General features: G+C 36.7%; 1 protein-coding gene across 2 annotated transcripts in view; it reads right to left on the reverse strand.

The window, feature by feature from the left end:
- The window catches only part of CHID1 (chitinase domain containing 1), a 111,858-nt gene that overhangs the window by 67,647 nt on the left and 29,264 nt on the right, over positions 1 to 14,947 (reverse strand). For both annotated transcript variants that reach the window (XM_058420961.1, XM_040068725.1), the window contains exons 9-10: positions 6,952 to 7,053; positions 5,591 to 5,746 (exon numbers count right to left, since the gene is read on the reverse strand). In XM_058420961.1, coding sequence (XP_058276944.1) covers positions 5,591 to 5,746; positions 6,952 to 7,053 — 258 coding nt within the window. The remainder of the gene's footprint in view (positions 1 to 5,590; positions 5,747 to 6,951; positions 7,054 to 14,947) is intronic.

A 14,947-nucleotide genomic window follows, 5' to 3' on the forward strand; every position in this document is an offset into this window, starting at 1 on the left:
CCTTTTGGCTCCAAAAGAGGGTGCTATGCCTTCAGAATCCCTAGATTCCCAGAGGAATACTGCACACAAACCAACAAGGCAGCACAGTGCATTGACTCTAGGTATGAAGTCACGAAGCATTTTCAGGAGGCCCTTTTCACACTCATTCCCAACTGAACTGCAATGGATCTCCACACAAGGGGTATCTTGTGAGGGACAGACAACACCAGGCAAAATTAATGATTATTCCCCTTTCAGCACTGAGCATGAGAGAGGATGGGGCAAAGGGATTCATAGTGGAGTGATCTGGATACATACCTGGTGCTGTCTGTTCTGTTTTCTTTATTAATCATCATGTATCTGAAGAGATTCAATCAGAGACAGGACGGCTTTTGGGTCCATCATCACTGATCTCACAAGCCCCAATAAGGCTATCAAAGCAACGAGACTCTTTCACTTTACATCATGCACAAACACCCACAAGCAAATCTAGGCACATAAGTAAATTTGCCTTACAATAAAGGTTTCTGGCTCTTAGTTTTAGATCACAGAACTATTTTTCCTAATTTCATCACGCTAATGATTGGAGTGAAACAAGACAGTAAAGAACTATGTCTTTATTATTTTTTCAATATTTAACTGCCTAAATATTTCCTGTAGCAAATTTACTATTAAAAAACTCCACTGGAGACAGAGAAGAGCACATTTCACAGTATTTAAAATGTACATCACAACTGACCAGTTTTTTAATGCAGATTCACTGATATATACACTGACCCACAGCCAATGCCACTGTACCTCTGAATTTGAGAACCAGTCATTTGCCTAATAAACAAAAGCCACCCTTCCCTCATTTCAAAATAAATAAGAATGTGTTTTACATTAAAAACAATTATAACAGCTTTTTTATTTATCTTCACAAGGTCAATTTGGATAAGCTGAAATATGACCCATAATTTTACTTTGTAAGATGTTCTATCTACCTTACATGAATTAACTAGTCCTACACTTCCAGCTTACAGCTCAATCTCACCTTCCATTCCTAAAGGGAGGGAGGGATAGATATACCATGGCAGGGACAATTACCAGAATATACCAGAGGGAATTCAAGAGAACAAAACATTTGAAACACTCCTGAAATATTTAGACATCTGTAATACAGAAATAATTTCTGATTCCAGGCCCGATTGTGACTTCCTCCTGTCACTGCCATGATTTTACCATCTGGCCCAGCAGTACAATTTAAGAAGAAACAGTTTAGCAGTTTCTTCAGTAAAGAGGAAAGGTGCACAACAGGTCAAGTTGTTCATTCATACAAAGCTAATGGGTACATTGGTTTATTTGAAATATTAGTATTTCCCCCAAATCCCATGAATTATGAACAAAATAGATTAAATCAGGATACAGAACCCTAGCAAACAGGAAAGTAATAGAAATCCTGAGAGAATTACAGCATAAAGAGAAATGTTGTAAAAGCTTTGCAGCTTCAAAAATAAGAGTTCTTGGCACAAGCTTTTTGCTAACTTCTATAAGAAAAAATAATGAGCCACAGTTGGCCCAAATCTTAAAATGCTGCTTATAAAGACACTGCCATGATAATTCAGAGAAAAAGTTCACCTCTGTTTCTAAGTACCACATTTTATGTGGTATTTACAGAATGGCATGCAGCCAATGAAATTCTCAGTAGAACTCTACATCCTCTACATCCTCACACAGCTTGCAAGTCATCTTATCCTCTGTCTGTGAACAGCACAATACATTGTAAAATTAGTTTCTCCCTTGCTTCAGCTGGCAATTTATTATATCAATCTTCTTAAATGTTTAAAATTAACATAAAATTCCTTATTCAGATTACTTTAAATAAAAGGTAAGCACACAGCATTGTTTCAAAACAATCAAGTTATTCATATATCTATTTTCAATGGCTATGTTTGGAAGAAAAGTAGCCTGAATGCAGGATATATTCGAAAGTTACATAGAGCCAGGTAGAACTTTAGAGATTGTATTTTCCCTCTTTCAACACCATACAAAAAAAAAAAAAAAAAAAAAAAAAGAAGAAGACATTATCACATGAAACTTAGCAGGGAGGTGCTCAATAAAGAATTTTGATTTATTTAATGTAAGCTACACCATTGCCACATGACAGCCTTTGATTCACATTGCTTTTAATTCACAGCTAGCCATGAAGTTTATCAGCTCCCTTTTGGCCCAGGTCATAATGGATACAGATTTTAGATGGCATGGAATAAAAAACACCCTTACACTGCTGTGTTACCTCCCATGAAAAGGCAAAACAAGACTGCAACTGAAATGTAATGTCCCAATGATTGAGATTCTGTAGAATAGATAACTAAAGGCAGAAAAATTGGACATTGGAAGTCAGAAGCTTGTGAGATTGAGAGGCTTGCTGACCTCCTGCACGTCTCAGAAAGGACTCAAAGATCTCTCAGAAAGACTAACCCATTTCTTAAGCTTCAGAGTATACCCAAAAATTATTTACCCAAGACATACACTTGTGAGGTGAAGAGGAAACACTGTCAGGTCACAGTATCAACAGAGGACATGCTGGAACTAGGTGATCACTAGAAAATCAAGTCAGCAGCATCAGATGGTTATGTTCTGACAGGATTTTAATGCAGTGGAAAGTTAGAATTACTTCATTTCTGCATCTTAACAATTCAGATACCCGATTCTTGACAGCCAGAGGGCAGAAAACATTGCCAGAAGTACTACAGGTGATTTGGAGGATCACAAACAGACCACCTTTATTTCCAGCTTAGGACTTCATAAAAATGATGTCACAATGAAATATACACAGAAATGTAGCTTCCCTGCAGCTAACCAGGTGGTACTTGGTTGATTAAAGCACCAGAAAGTGCTGTGATCTCTGTGACTGACTCATTGTATTAATAAGTAATAGTTGTGACTGAGCTTTAAGAAACAAATTGTTGCTGCAAATATAAATTGTAGTTCCTATTGTAACAACACCCAAGGACAAACTAAATTGTGCTGCTGTAGGAGAGAAATTGTTTTCATTTCATTTAATCTTTAGATATATCTATATAGATGTATGTCCATGCAAGCATATACATATATACCTGTTACTTCTTATGGTGTGTATGACAGAAATAGGATATTACATGAAAATGTTGTATATCTTTGCAAGTAATTCTACCTTTAGATTACATTCTGCAATAAAAAAGCACCGCCAAATAATATTTTATGCAAATAGGAGTTCTACTGTAAATTATTTTATGAATTTCTGGACTGAAAAAAATAACGTAGTGAACAAAATCTACCTATGTTCAGCATCTCCTTCCATCACATAATTCCTATCCTAAAGAAACATGAACACGAGAGCAGCATAGATTTCTGCATTCTGCATGCAATTCTATGCTCATACTTTATTAATAATCAATTAAGGTGCATAATACACTGACATCAAACAACTTGAGAATACGCAGTTTGCCATTGAATCTTGCAATTCTGCATTTCTCTTCTTAAACAGGCTCAGATTCCAATGAATATGTTTCAACAAGAAATTGTGCACCTTACTGTGTGCCAAGGAGCACTACCATGCTGGAGACTTGTACTTACAATAAATTTCATATGCAAAAACTTGAGCAGAAATCTACAACAAAGAAGTTGACACACACCAGACTGCACTTAACTGAATAAACTGTGAATTGATTTTAATACCAGTACTTTAGCTCAGCTTCACTATCACTACAACAAATGGACAGTGACTTAAAGACGAAATGAATCAATCCTTCAGCACTTTTTGCAGGTCAAAAGACTTCCTTACAAACGGCCTGATACCAATTAAGTGGCAGAAAGCTTATTTTACACTAAAATCCCCTTTTTTTCTGTTTTCTTTATGCCAGAAGTTTGACCTAATTTAAAGCTATTTTACCTTGAATGTCTTCTACTTTTACATTACTATATGATGTATACAACTGTGAATGCTTAGAGCTATATTTCTAGAAAAATAAACATAACCATTAACCAACGGGTAACACAGCAAAGAGGAAATTGATGTGTTTTATGTATAAATTCAAAGCCTCTTAAAGACTTTGTCCAGAACCTTGCTTATTCGGAAAACTACAACCTCATGATCTGTCAGTGAAGAATATGTTAACAGAACCATACTGTGCACCAGTGTCCTGCATACAGGTGAACAGCCTCTTTCAGTTAAACTTAATCATACATGACTCTTGGCTAGGATATTTTTGCCATTAATTAACAAGCATGAATTAATACTACAACATAGTCCAGAAGAACCAATGAAAAGTAGATGCCATCCTAGTGCACAGTGGTTTTCAAGTAGAAACTTAATTTCAAAAGTTGCAGTTCAGAAAAAAGTAAGAGCCTTTTATTCTGCTAAATAGTGCTACACTCCACTCACAAAAGGAGATATAAATATTACAGTAAAGCTACATAATTTTGCTGAGCTTGTATAAATAGGACTGAAAATCAACAATGCTTTGACTATTGAGTAACCATCAGCACTAACTTTACAGAAGTCATTCTGGAATACTTGCTAAATACCTTTCACTGTAAACAATGACTTTGTTTTTCCCCTTTTCTGCTATTCAGTCAGATTCAGAGATCAGCACTGGAAGAAAACTCTGTCTTACAGTATTATACCCCTGCAAAGAGCAAAGGAGAAGCAGGAAGAGAGCAGAAGCAGGTGCAATGACAACAGTGTTTGTGTAACTGTAGGCACAGACACAAAAAAATTCAACCTTACTTTACACAGTCTACCTCAGATAGTATTTCAATGCCTAAACAGCAATTTGTATTACATTCAAATATAATGGGGTAATGAACTTAGTAACCTGGGAAAGTGCGAACAGTTACCTTGTGTGCTTTAGGTTTGTTTCTACTTGGCTTCACTCTATTTTATAATTTAATAACAAATTTCTGAACAAACCTGATTTTCCTCAAATTCACTGTGTTTTTCTTGTTTTTCTACTGGCTTGATGTACCATACCCTGACTGCATTTCTGCAAAGCTCACTGTTATTACATGTTATCACTCAAAACTAAAACCAACCATTTTCCTCTGAGAATCAATATAAAATTTCAAGCTGGCTTTGGAATATTTCCTTTTATCTTGTTATAGATTTTTGTCTCCAGGTGAGCTTACTGCAGCTTTTTCTACCAAAAAGAAACTTGGTGGCATATTGTTGTTGGAAACCAGTATCAAAATTCAAAGTAACAGGTAACAACTTCAACAGCCGAGAGAAAATCATTAGGACAACTGCAGGAACCCCCAAAATGATACAGAGCATAAGAGAATACTGCAGAACATTTTTAACACAAAGATGGCAACCTGCATGTACAGTCATGAATGGAGGAAAGAGGGAAAACTACATAAACCATTTTTGCATAAGAGTTCTGACAGGATAACTGTGCCATTTATCTGCATTTCTGTACGGGGAAGGAAGTTACAGGTCATACTCATAACAGTTGAGCTATGGACAGATTTATCACTTATGCCATTTCTGTGTTGCTAACTCATCCATATTTCTAAACTGGAATACTTCTGAATTTCTAATTTTTGTGAGACTATATCGTACTGAAGTACCTACTATCATGAGAAGTCATACCTGCTGCCAAGGATCGGCTCCCCAGAGGTTCCCAAAGCAGAGTAGTCCATGCCATAGAAATTCAGTCCTAAAAGTATTTTATTCCTCCATTTTGAATCAGGATCCAGTACTTCAATACAAGCTCGTACCCAGGGAAGGGGGGAATTTGGACCAGGTCTGTCAAGTTAGCAAAAATCAAACAGTTTGTCAGAAAAAGTACACATTCACACTTAACCTTCTCTTTTTGACCATGTAATTGTAAAGAGAAAATTACGGCACACAAAAATCAGTGAAGATGAACCTACAATTCTCTCAAGGTTAAATGCACATTCATCAGTAGCCTGAAGTGCTGATGCACAAAACATAATTGTCCCACTCTTGACTTTTTTATTCAGCTCTAAGGTGAAGGGACACAGAATTCCTTCCTAGAGGTAAGAAATTATTTCCCCTTAGCACATTGTTACTGGGCCTTGCACAATGCCTACGCTATAATTCAAAACTCTGTATGACTTCAGTTTTTTTCCTCAACTTTTTTACTGCAAACTCGCGAAATATGCTGGGACAAAATCTACCATTGTAGAAGGAACTATAAAATTAGTGATTGGTAAGCAAGATAAGTTTCAGTGATAGTGTAACACTTATTTATGGGAAAAAACCTACAAAGTACCTAACAAAAAGCTACATGAAGAAAAAGACTATAGCCTTAATACACAGAGTAATTGAATTGTCATGTATGGAACGTCGGGATATTGTGCTCATTCCATTCCAACCTCACTGGAGAGGAGAGCAGGCTCTCCCTCAAACATTAACATGACAAAAGGCACTCACTAGCATGGCAGCAGGAAGAGCACATCCCAGTCTCACAAATAAGAACATCTGCTACTCCCTACTAATTATCTGCCTCAAAGCTTTTACGATACCTGTGCCATTAAAACTCAACGTGCTAATACAGCAGAGCAATGTTGCTGGCAGCTCTGCTCGTATTTAAAGGCAAATGAAGTTTCAATTGTTTAAAGCTAATTTGTTTGACAATGTTATTATTATTATTATATTAGTATACCTATCCTGCAGAACTGTGCTAAATAACTCAAAACAAAAGAACCTGGCTTGTAAACAAGTAAGTGTCAGGTACCTTTTTAGCTGAAGTACAAAGTCTTACATGATATCCAAACCCCAGATACAAATTGCTGTTAAAAATGTACAGAGTTATCAGCTTCTGGAAAAACTGTCTATTTTAATTACTAATCCAGAACTTTTGTATCGTACAAGTACAAAGCACTATCCACTTTATTAGAAAAAAATGAACTTGTACTGTGGATTTAACGGACCTAAGCAGGAATCAGCTCCTTCAATGATCTTTCTGGTGTCAGATGGAGTCTTACCGATGTGGTGCTGAATAGTCGTATGTCATGAGACTGAAGCTGTCTATTGCTGAGGCCAACTGATCAAATTCTTTCTTTGTGAACATTCCTGGCTGGTTGGTCCTTTCAAAACAAAGCAAAACAGAAACAGGAAGAGATAAATTACTATAATAACCAGGCTTGTTCTTTCCTTTGGGTTTCATACCATTTGATCATACAGGAAAAATCTTTCATTCTGAGGTGTCAATCAAAAAAAAATGTATTTTGGTGCCATTTTTGTAATAAACAGCTAAAAAAAAATCCCCCAAACAACAAAAAAATTCAATGCTATATAGGTGGCCAGTGGGAATAATAATATTTCTACAGCATACTTACCAAATAACCATTTCCAGCATAGCTACAATAGTGATTATAAGGGCTGTGGACTAATCAAATTGCCTTAGGTAGTAATCAATTGAACTGTAAAAGCTTTTACAAAATCTTTAATTGCTTGGGCTGTTGAACTGGTTTTGACACCTACAAAATTTAAGTTCTCTCAGGCAAACTTAAATAAATGGATGGATGCAGCTGTTAAAAGAAAAATACAAACCAAAGTTATTTTTTTTAATTAACCTCAAAAAGAACAATTTCAGTTTATACCATACTTAAGAAAGAAAACCTGTTCTCTTTCGAAAAAAATAGATCCATTTCTTTCTTTGGGCAGGAGAGAATAAAGAAGAAATCCATTCTATGAACTTTTCTAGACTAAAGTCTGGTTATGCCTTCAGTATATCTTGGTATGAAATATGGAAAACCACTCTTCCCCCCCCTTCTCTTGCTTTCTCTTGATTTACAAAATATAGACATGGATTAATATCTACCATATTTTCATGGGTGAGGGTGTGTATATTTTGTCTGTTTTGGACTCAGAGATACTATTGACTTCCTTCAATCATTCAAGATGGAAACAATTAATTCACACAAATTGCCTGAAGACACTGAATCTGTTTCAAAGAGAGTTTGTAATTTCAAAATAGCAGCACAAAGAGCACAGCAGGCAACCTAAGGCAGCCTTAATCACATTGCAAAGATGGGACTGGACTAAAATGGAGAAGCTACTGCCAGAAGAACCTTATCCTCAACCAGAGGACTCTGAAGCATATTAACATGACACTAACAGGTAGACAAACAGGATATAGTCCCAAATAATCTGGGACAGCAGCATACACAGGGAGACCTTGCAAAAGAAGAGAGAGGGGAGGGAAATGTAATTTAACAGCTCCAAACTCTGTGGTGCATCTCTGCCATTTAAGAGGCAGACTTAGAGGATTGTATAAGATTCCTCTAGAGAGCAGAGGAGAGAGACTGGAGAATCCAGACTTTCTGAATAGTGTCAGAACCTGCTCCTTGGTCTAGAAATTAGAAGCCAAGCCTTGTCTAGGCAAGGTATGCTTTTAAAACCACTCACGTTCCATCTTAAATGTAAAAATCAAAAAGATGCTCAGTGACAGATGCAAGTAATAAGCAGAAAAAACACATTTTTTGACCTTTATCCCTTTTGGATCAGTGTGCAAATTCTACATCCAACAACATGTGCTGCATGGATCACCAGAGCATAACAGCGTTCATTTAGCAGTTCACAAGGACACTTTGTGTTCCACTGCATAAGGAAAGAGGTGAACAAAGTGCAGGTTACAAAGTAACAGATTAAATCATATTACATGCCTATCAGATTTTTAGAACCAGTGATATACTGGTCACAGGAAGGAGAAATCCCATTATTTTCCTTCAAGGGTTGTAACAAATTTAAAAAAAAATCTTCACTTCTGGAACCTACTGATGGACCTCAGGTTTTTTATAGTTATCTGCTTGTGATGTACTGTAATTGCAAACCACAGTTGTTCTACAACAATTAAAATAATAAATAGATCTTTGAAATAATGCCATGGCAACTTGGATATCTGTAGGCAAAGCAATTTCCCAATTCAAAACTCCAGAAAAACACATTTTCAGTAAATTGATTGTGATTACTCCTGAAGGGAAAAACATAAAAAGTAATTATAATGTGTATTAGATATTAGGGCAAGTTGGATTGCTTTATAGATTTAGCCGGGTAGTACTTTAATGAAATTTGCATGTGTAACTTAAGAAGAAACCCACAGGTTAAAATGGATATTGCCATAATTTTCTCCAAAGCAATTTTGTAACTCAACTACTTCTGTTACAAAGGAATGCCATCTGCGTGGCAAGGGCACAGATTTCCAACTTGGAACAAACCCAGCAGCCATGAACATTAACATTTGTCCATTAACATATAGTGTTAAACCAGCAGCACTCTTAACAAGCACCACACACCAGTTCAATGAGTACAACCAGTCAACTCTGTTCTTGTCAAGCACTTTGGGAAACTCCACTGGAACAAAACCAAGACAATTTGATTCATGCCTTTAGAATTCTTCTGAGTCAAGAAAACTGGCATTCAAGGATAAAACCTAAATATTTTTCGACAGCTATTATACTTCAAATTGGAGGTTTTCCAATAATTCTGATATTTATGTAAACTTTACTCAAGATCGGGTATGTTCTACTGACTACTTTGTTGAGAAATCCAGTACAGAAAGTCAGGAGACTTGGCAGAGAATATGCAAAGTCCAGGAAAGTAATACTTTCCAAGTCTAAGCCAAAAGCTTGTCATTCTTCCAAGCTTTGAAAACCATTTCCAAAATAGTCAGTGAAGTGGCAGAAGGTTCATCATCATTTATTAGCTCTGTACAATATACATAGAATCATCAAATGTGCTAGTTGGAAGGGACCCACACGGATCAAGTCCAACTCCTGGCCCTGCACAGGACAGCCCCGACAATCTCCCCATATACCTGAAATCATTGTCCAAACATGTCCTGAACTCTGTCAGGCTTGGTGCTGCAACTACTTCCCTGGGGAGCCTGATCCCAACCACCCCCTGGGTGAAGAAACTTCTCCTAAGGTTCCAACCTAAACCTCCTTAAACACCAAAAAAAAGACCCTGTATTTAAAGTTACCCTTGTTTGCTAAAACACTCTAGCCTAAATCCCACTGTCTTGGAGAGAATTTGGCATAACTTAACCAGTTTGCTGAATATTTCCAGTCTGCTAAACTGGGATAGACTCCACTTTCACTTGGGATTATTTTTTAACATGGCTTGTTTAATTTTAAAACTTTATAAAGAAGAGAAACTGCAGGAGACGCAAGAGTAATAATTGAGTTTGCTCTGCAAATCTGCTCTTAAAATTCCACTGGTCTTGAGCAAGCCAGGGCTCCTCTCAGCCCATTTGCAAAACCAAACCCAAACTCTTCTCCCAAGATCCTGAAACCCTCCCAGAGCTGGGAGAAGGATAATCATGGAGCAGGGGTGGAGAAGGAATAAAGACAGGATGGAGAAAGGATGCCCCAGCTGGCACAGCTGGTATTCCCAGCCTCTCAGTCCCCAGCCCTGGAGCTCCAGCCCCTCATGATTCAGTCCATGCCAGGATTCACTCCCCGGGGCAGCACTGTCCCGTGGTGCAGGGGGACTGGGGAGGTCACACGAGTGATGGGCCTGGTGACACTGCCCTGATCCTATTGGAGCACAGGGCACTGGGATGAAACCAGTTTCAGCTATGGTTATCCTCAAAGGGTTGAAATTCCCTGGCCTTCCTGCTAGTATCAACTATTGCTATTCAGCATCCATGGGGGTTTTCAGTAATTTGGATTGAACAAAATACATGAATGTGAATAATAACCAACTGAAAAACTGAACTATATAAGTTGAATCTACAACCAAGCCTGCTCCTCAGTGCATATCCCAATGAAACAGACACTGGGAAGAAAGGAAAGACAAAAGGACAAGACTGATTTTTCTGGGATTGCTAAAAACCATTGCATTACACTGTCAACAGGAACTACAGTTTTGTTGTTGTTTTTTTTCTTTTTAATCTGAGATACTTGAGGTTTTTTTACTATTAAGTAGGCCTTAAACTTATTCAGGCAATGCCTCAGTTACAGGTTTGGTTTGCACTATTATTGAGAAAGCACTGGGGTTTTTGGCTCCTTTCAAAGCAGTTTCAATGTGGCAGTGAAGTATTATGTCTCAACCTATGCAAACAGGCATTATATTGTATTTTTATGTCTTCTTTACCCAATATGCTTTCCATGTTTTCAGGAAAGAGCTTCTCTGGCACTGATAAATGCTCTAGTGAAAAGCAGATGCAAAGCTAGGAAGTGTTCAGATTTGAGTCATCACTCAACCTACTTTTTTGATTGACAATTCCATATCCAAAAATTCATCTTACACTTCGTGCTCTATTTTCAATACAAGGGTGTGTGGTTTATCTGCATGGCAAGCACATTTTAGGCAGGCAAAATACCTAAGCAAGACTATACCAATGCAAAGTATGACATGCATAAACAAATCTCCATAAGAAAAGATATCAAAAGTGAAACAGTCACTTAAAGAGTGACTTGAAAATGTTCAGACACTGGTAATGAGGATGATATAAAATTCTACAGTAAAAGGAAAATCAAATTGTATCATCTATCTTATATAATTAATATTTTAAACTAACACTTCGTGGTGAATGTGTTTTCCTTGCTATTGAAAAGGAAAAGCATCTCTCAAAGAAATGAAGCTTTAGTTTTTCTTCTTTCTGGTTTGAAACAACTGTTAATACAGAATGATATTTATCCCATATTTTTTAATTTTTTAATTTTCTGTTTTCTAGAAAAATCTGTAGGATTGTATTTCTAGAATACCAACCAAATGTAAATACTCAAATTCCTTGGACCAACAAGTCTTTCTAATGGATACAGTATCTATTTTTATGGTAATGGATACAGTATCTATTCTTTATGGTATTTTAAAATATTTATTAAAAAGTGTAAGAAATATGGACTTAGCCCTGTAAAAATACATATCTGGAATTAATTTAAGAAGTGTCTGTCATTCCTGCTCAACATTTAAGGGATAAGGCACCATACATAAGGTGGCTTTCTACAAAAACTTTTTACAAGTAGAAATTATCAGTGCAGGGAAATGATTAGCACTAAGGACAGAAAAAAGGGCACAGGATTGCTGGGTGTGCAGAAAAGGGGTCAAAGAACAAAAAGAGAAAATGAGAGTTTTCCCTTCCAGTTCACTGCTGTTTTACCTCAAGTGGACATTTTTTATCTTTGACTTATTTTCCTTTTAACAAACAGTAAAGAAGCTGCCTTACACAACAGCCATGGAAATCCTTCCCGTAAAAGGCCTCAGAAATACAACACAATCTTTACAAGTTCTCCCCTTCAAGTAAGAGAGCAATGGCAACCTGGCAGAACTCACAGAACAGTGATTCCCCTGAGAGCATAAGTCTTATCTGCACATTCCTGAGAATTTATCAACATTTCCCAATGGCACACTGCCACATGTATATTAAAAAAATCCCTATTATTTGGACAACATCACAGACTTGGAAGAAACCACCTGTTTTCCTTGGTATTTCCATATAGAATTTCCAAATTCTATCTTCCAAATTACGTACAGTCATACGTATCAAAATTCCCATTAATGCTTTACTGATAAGTATTTTTGTAAGGCTTTGAATTTGTAGTCTTTCATATTGAAAGATTGGAAAAAATTCTTCATCAATGAAAGCTGCTTTCATTTACTTTCAAATGAATCTACATTCTCAACTACTTCTTGTCTCACTACAATTACTCTCAAAATGAAATAAGGAGAAAAAAGGTCCTCTAACTGACTGCTATTCCCTTCAAGTTCAAACTGCATTCTTGCAGGGTTACCTCACCTCTGCCCTCCTTTATAAAAGAGAAGTTTCCTGTATCCTCATCTTTGAATAGCCTTCATAATGGAAAACTGATTGATTTTCTGTTTCCACTGATTCTATTTCAGAAGTCAGCCGTTCAGTAATGACTTAATTTTCTTGTCATGTATAATTTTCTGTAAAGCAACTGTTTGCAAATCTTTCTTCACCATGAGATATATTGGTTTTCACAGCTCATTGCAGATAGGAGCATTACAATATAATGCTACTACATTTTATGAACACAGACCACTGAATTCAGTTAATGCACAATCACTGAATAAAAATTCACAGTTTCTTCCTGCATGAAGTCTGTTCTATAGAAAATAGAAGAAAGAGCTAAATGTCTATCCTGTTCATCACACAATTATAGGCATTGATAATGAAACAGTCAAATGTGTAACCAAGTTCAATTTGAAACCATTTCCTTTTCAAAAAAAATCCTCTTGACAGTTTTGTAATGACCCTTTCACATTTTAGGTTTTTCAAAACTCTCAGGATGACAGCCCACTGAAGTAATTTTCCACTATCAGTACTTAGAAAACAATTCTACATGAATCCTGGTTTCCATGGATGTTTTGCAACTGGATTTCTGGTGTCCTACAGATGTTTCATTTACAATGCCCTCTTACAGCTGAGTCTTGGGGAAAAAAAATTATTTCCTATCTTCATCTGGACAGATAGATCTTTTCATTAAGTAACAGGAACCTGACTATTAAGATTCTATGCCTATGTCAATTTGGCTTGAAACTGGTCAAGTGCCAAAAAAGCTTTAGCAGAGAGATGAAAAATCTAAGAGAGAAGGCTTAGAGAGAAGGCTTACAGACACCTTGTTATCTCAGAAATCAGGCTAAAAACAGAATTAAGGTCTGTCTACAACAGCACTGTATGAAGCAGCCAAGTCAGCAACAGGACCTTGAAACAATACTGCTGTTTAATGCCATGAACAATAATTACAGCTACTGTCAAAAGAACATGACCATACTGAATGTTTAACCAACAAAAGAGAGATCCTCAGGTAGACAAAAGCAGATTTACTACATAGTGGGGGTGAATTCCATGCAGCTGAATGGAGATTGCAAAAAGCACAGCGTGTTTTCCACCTCTGACCTCTCTTCCTCCCAGACAACAGATCAAGGCTTTTGCAGAGATGCGTGTTACTCAGGCATTCTAGAAAATGCACATCCTTACTGTAAATTCAAGTAACTTCACCAGCCTTCGAAATACAGATTTCTTTTTCTCTAATTCCTTTCTAAAGGACAAAATGTTGTAAGAGGTGAAGCATGATCTCTGGACAAAAGTCTTATTCCTCTTAAGATAAAATTAAAAATCAAACTGAAAAGTTATTCCATAAAGCCAGTGCAACCACCTCTGGTCACATACACTCTTCCAGTCATGGTTATTCATCTGGTTCTACTCATAGAACACTCTCCCAGTTCCACACACTAAAGTGCTGCAACAGATAAAAGCAGAAACAAAAGTAGGAAGTTCCCTCCATCTGAAGCCCATCTTAACATCTCCAAATCACATTTTGCTTACAGAATATGAAAGGACACCTTATTGTTAATAAGTCAGAGAGAGACCCATCATCCCAAGAGACACGAATTATAAAAGAATGAGCAAACGAGAAAGGGGAATTTTAATGGAAATACAACAGTTTAGTAGTTAATTTGTAATGAATTGGAGCAGTCTGAATATCCCAAGATAACTGCTTTAGCAAACCTGGGGTAGACATTAGGGAGAGCCTTCTAAAGGGATTGGTAGTCTGGGAGTTCTGACATCCATTCATTTGCAGATTTTAAGAGTTTGCTAGATAAACTTCTAGAAAAAGTAATGTACTTATTGTTTATTTTGACTTTTTTATTATTTGCACCTTCCAATACTATACTCTGCTATTATTCTGAATAGTAGCTTAAATTCAGAAGTAAAAACCTGCAACCCTACTTGTGCGCTGTCTTTGTCTGGTGCACGTATTTCATGATAGCAGCGTTGACACTCAGATGCCTCCAGAGCATAAGGGCTATCTGTCCCTTGTCCACAGAAAAAAATCACAACTTAAAATAAACATCTCTACTGAAAAACAAAAATCACATTACTGACGGTATTCAAATTTTCTCAATGGCAAAAATCTCTTTACCAAAGTCTCAGATAGGAAAGATTAAGATAGTTATTTTAAAACCAACAAAACCTAGACAGCTCGGTGAGCAAGAAAATTATAACTG

The sequence above is a fragment of the Hirundo rustica genome, chromosome 6 (assembly GCF_015227805.2).
Source record: "Hirundo rustica isolate bHirRus1 chromosome 6, bHirRus1.pri.v3, whole genome shotgun sequence".
Taxonomy (NCBI): Eukaryota; Metazoa; Chordata; class Aves; order Passeriformes; family Hirundinidae; genus Hirundo; species Hirundo rustica.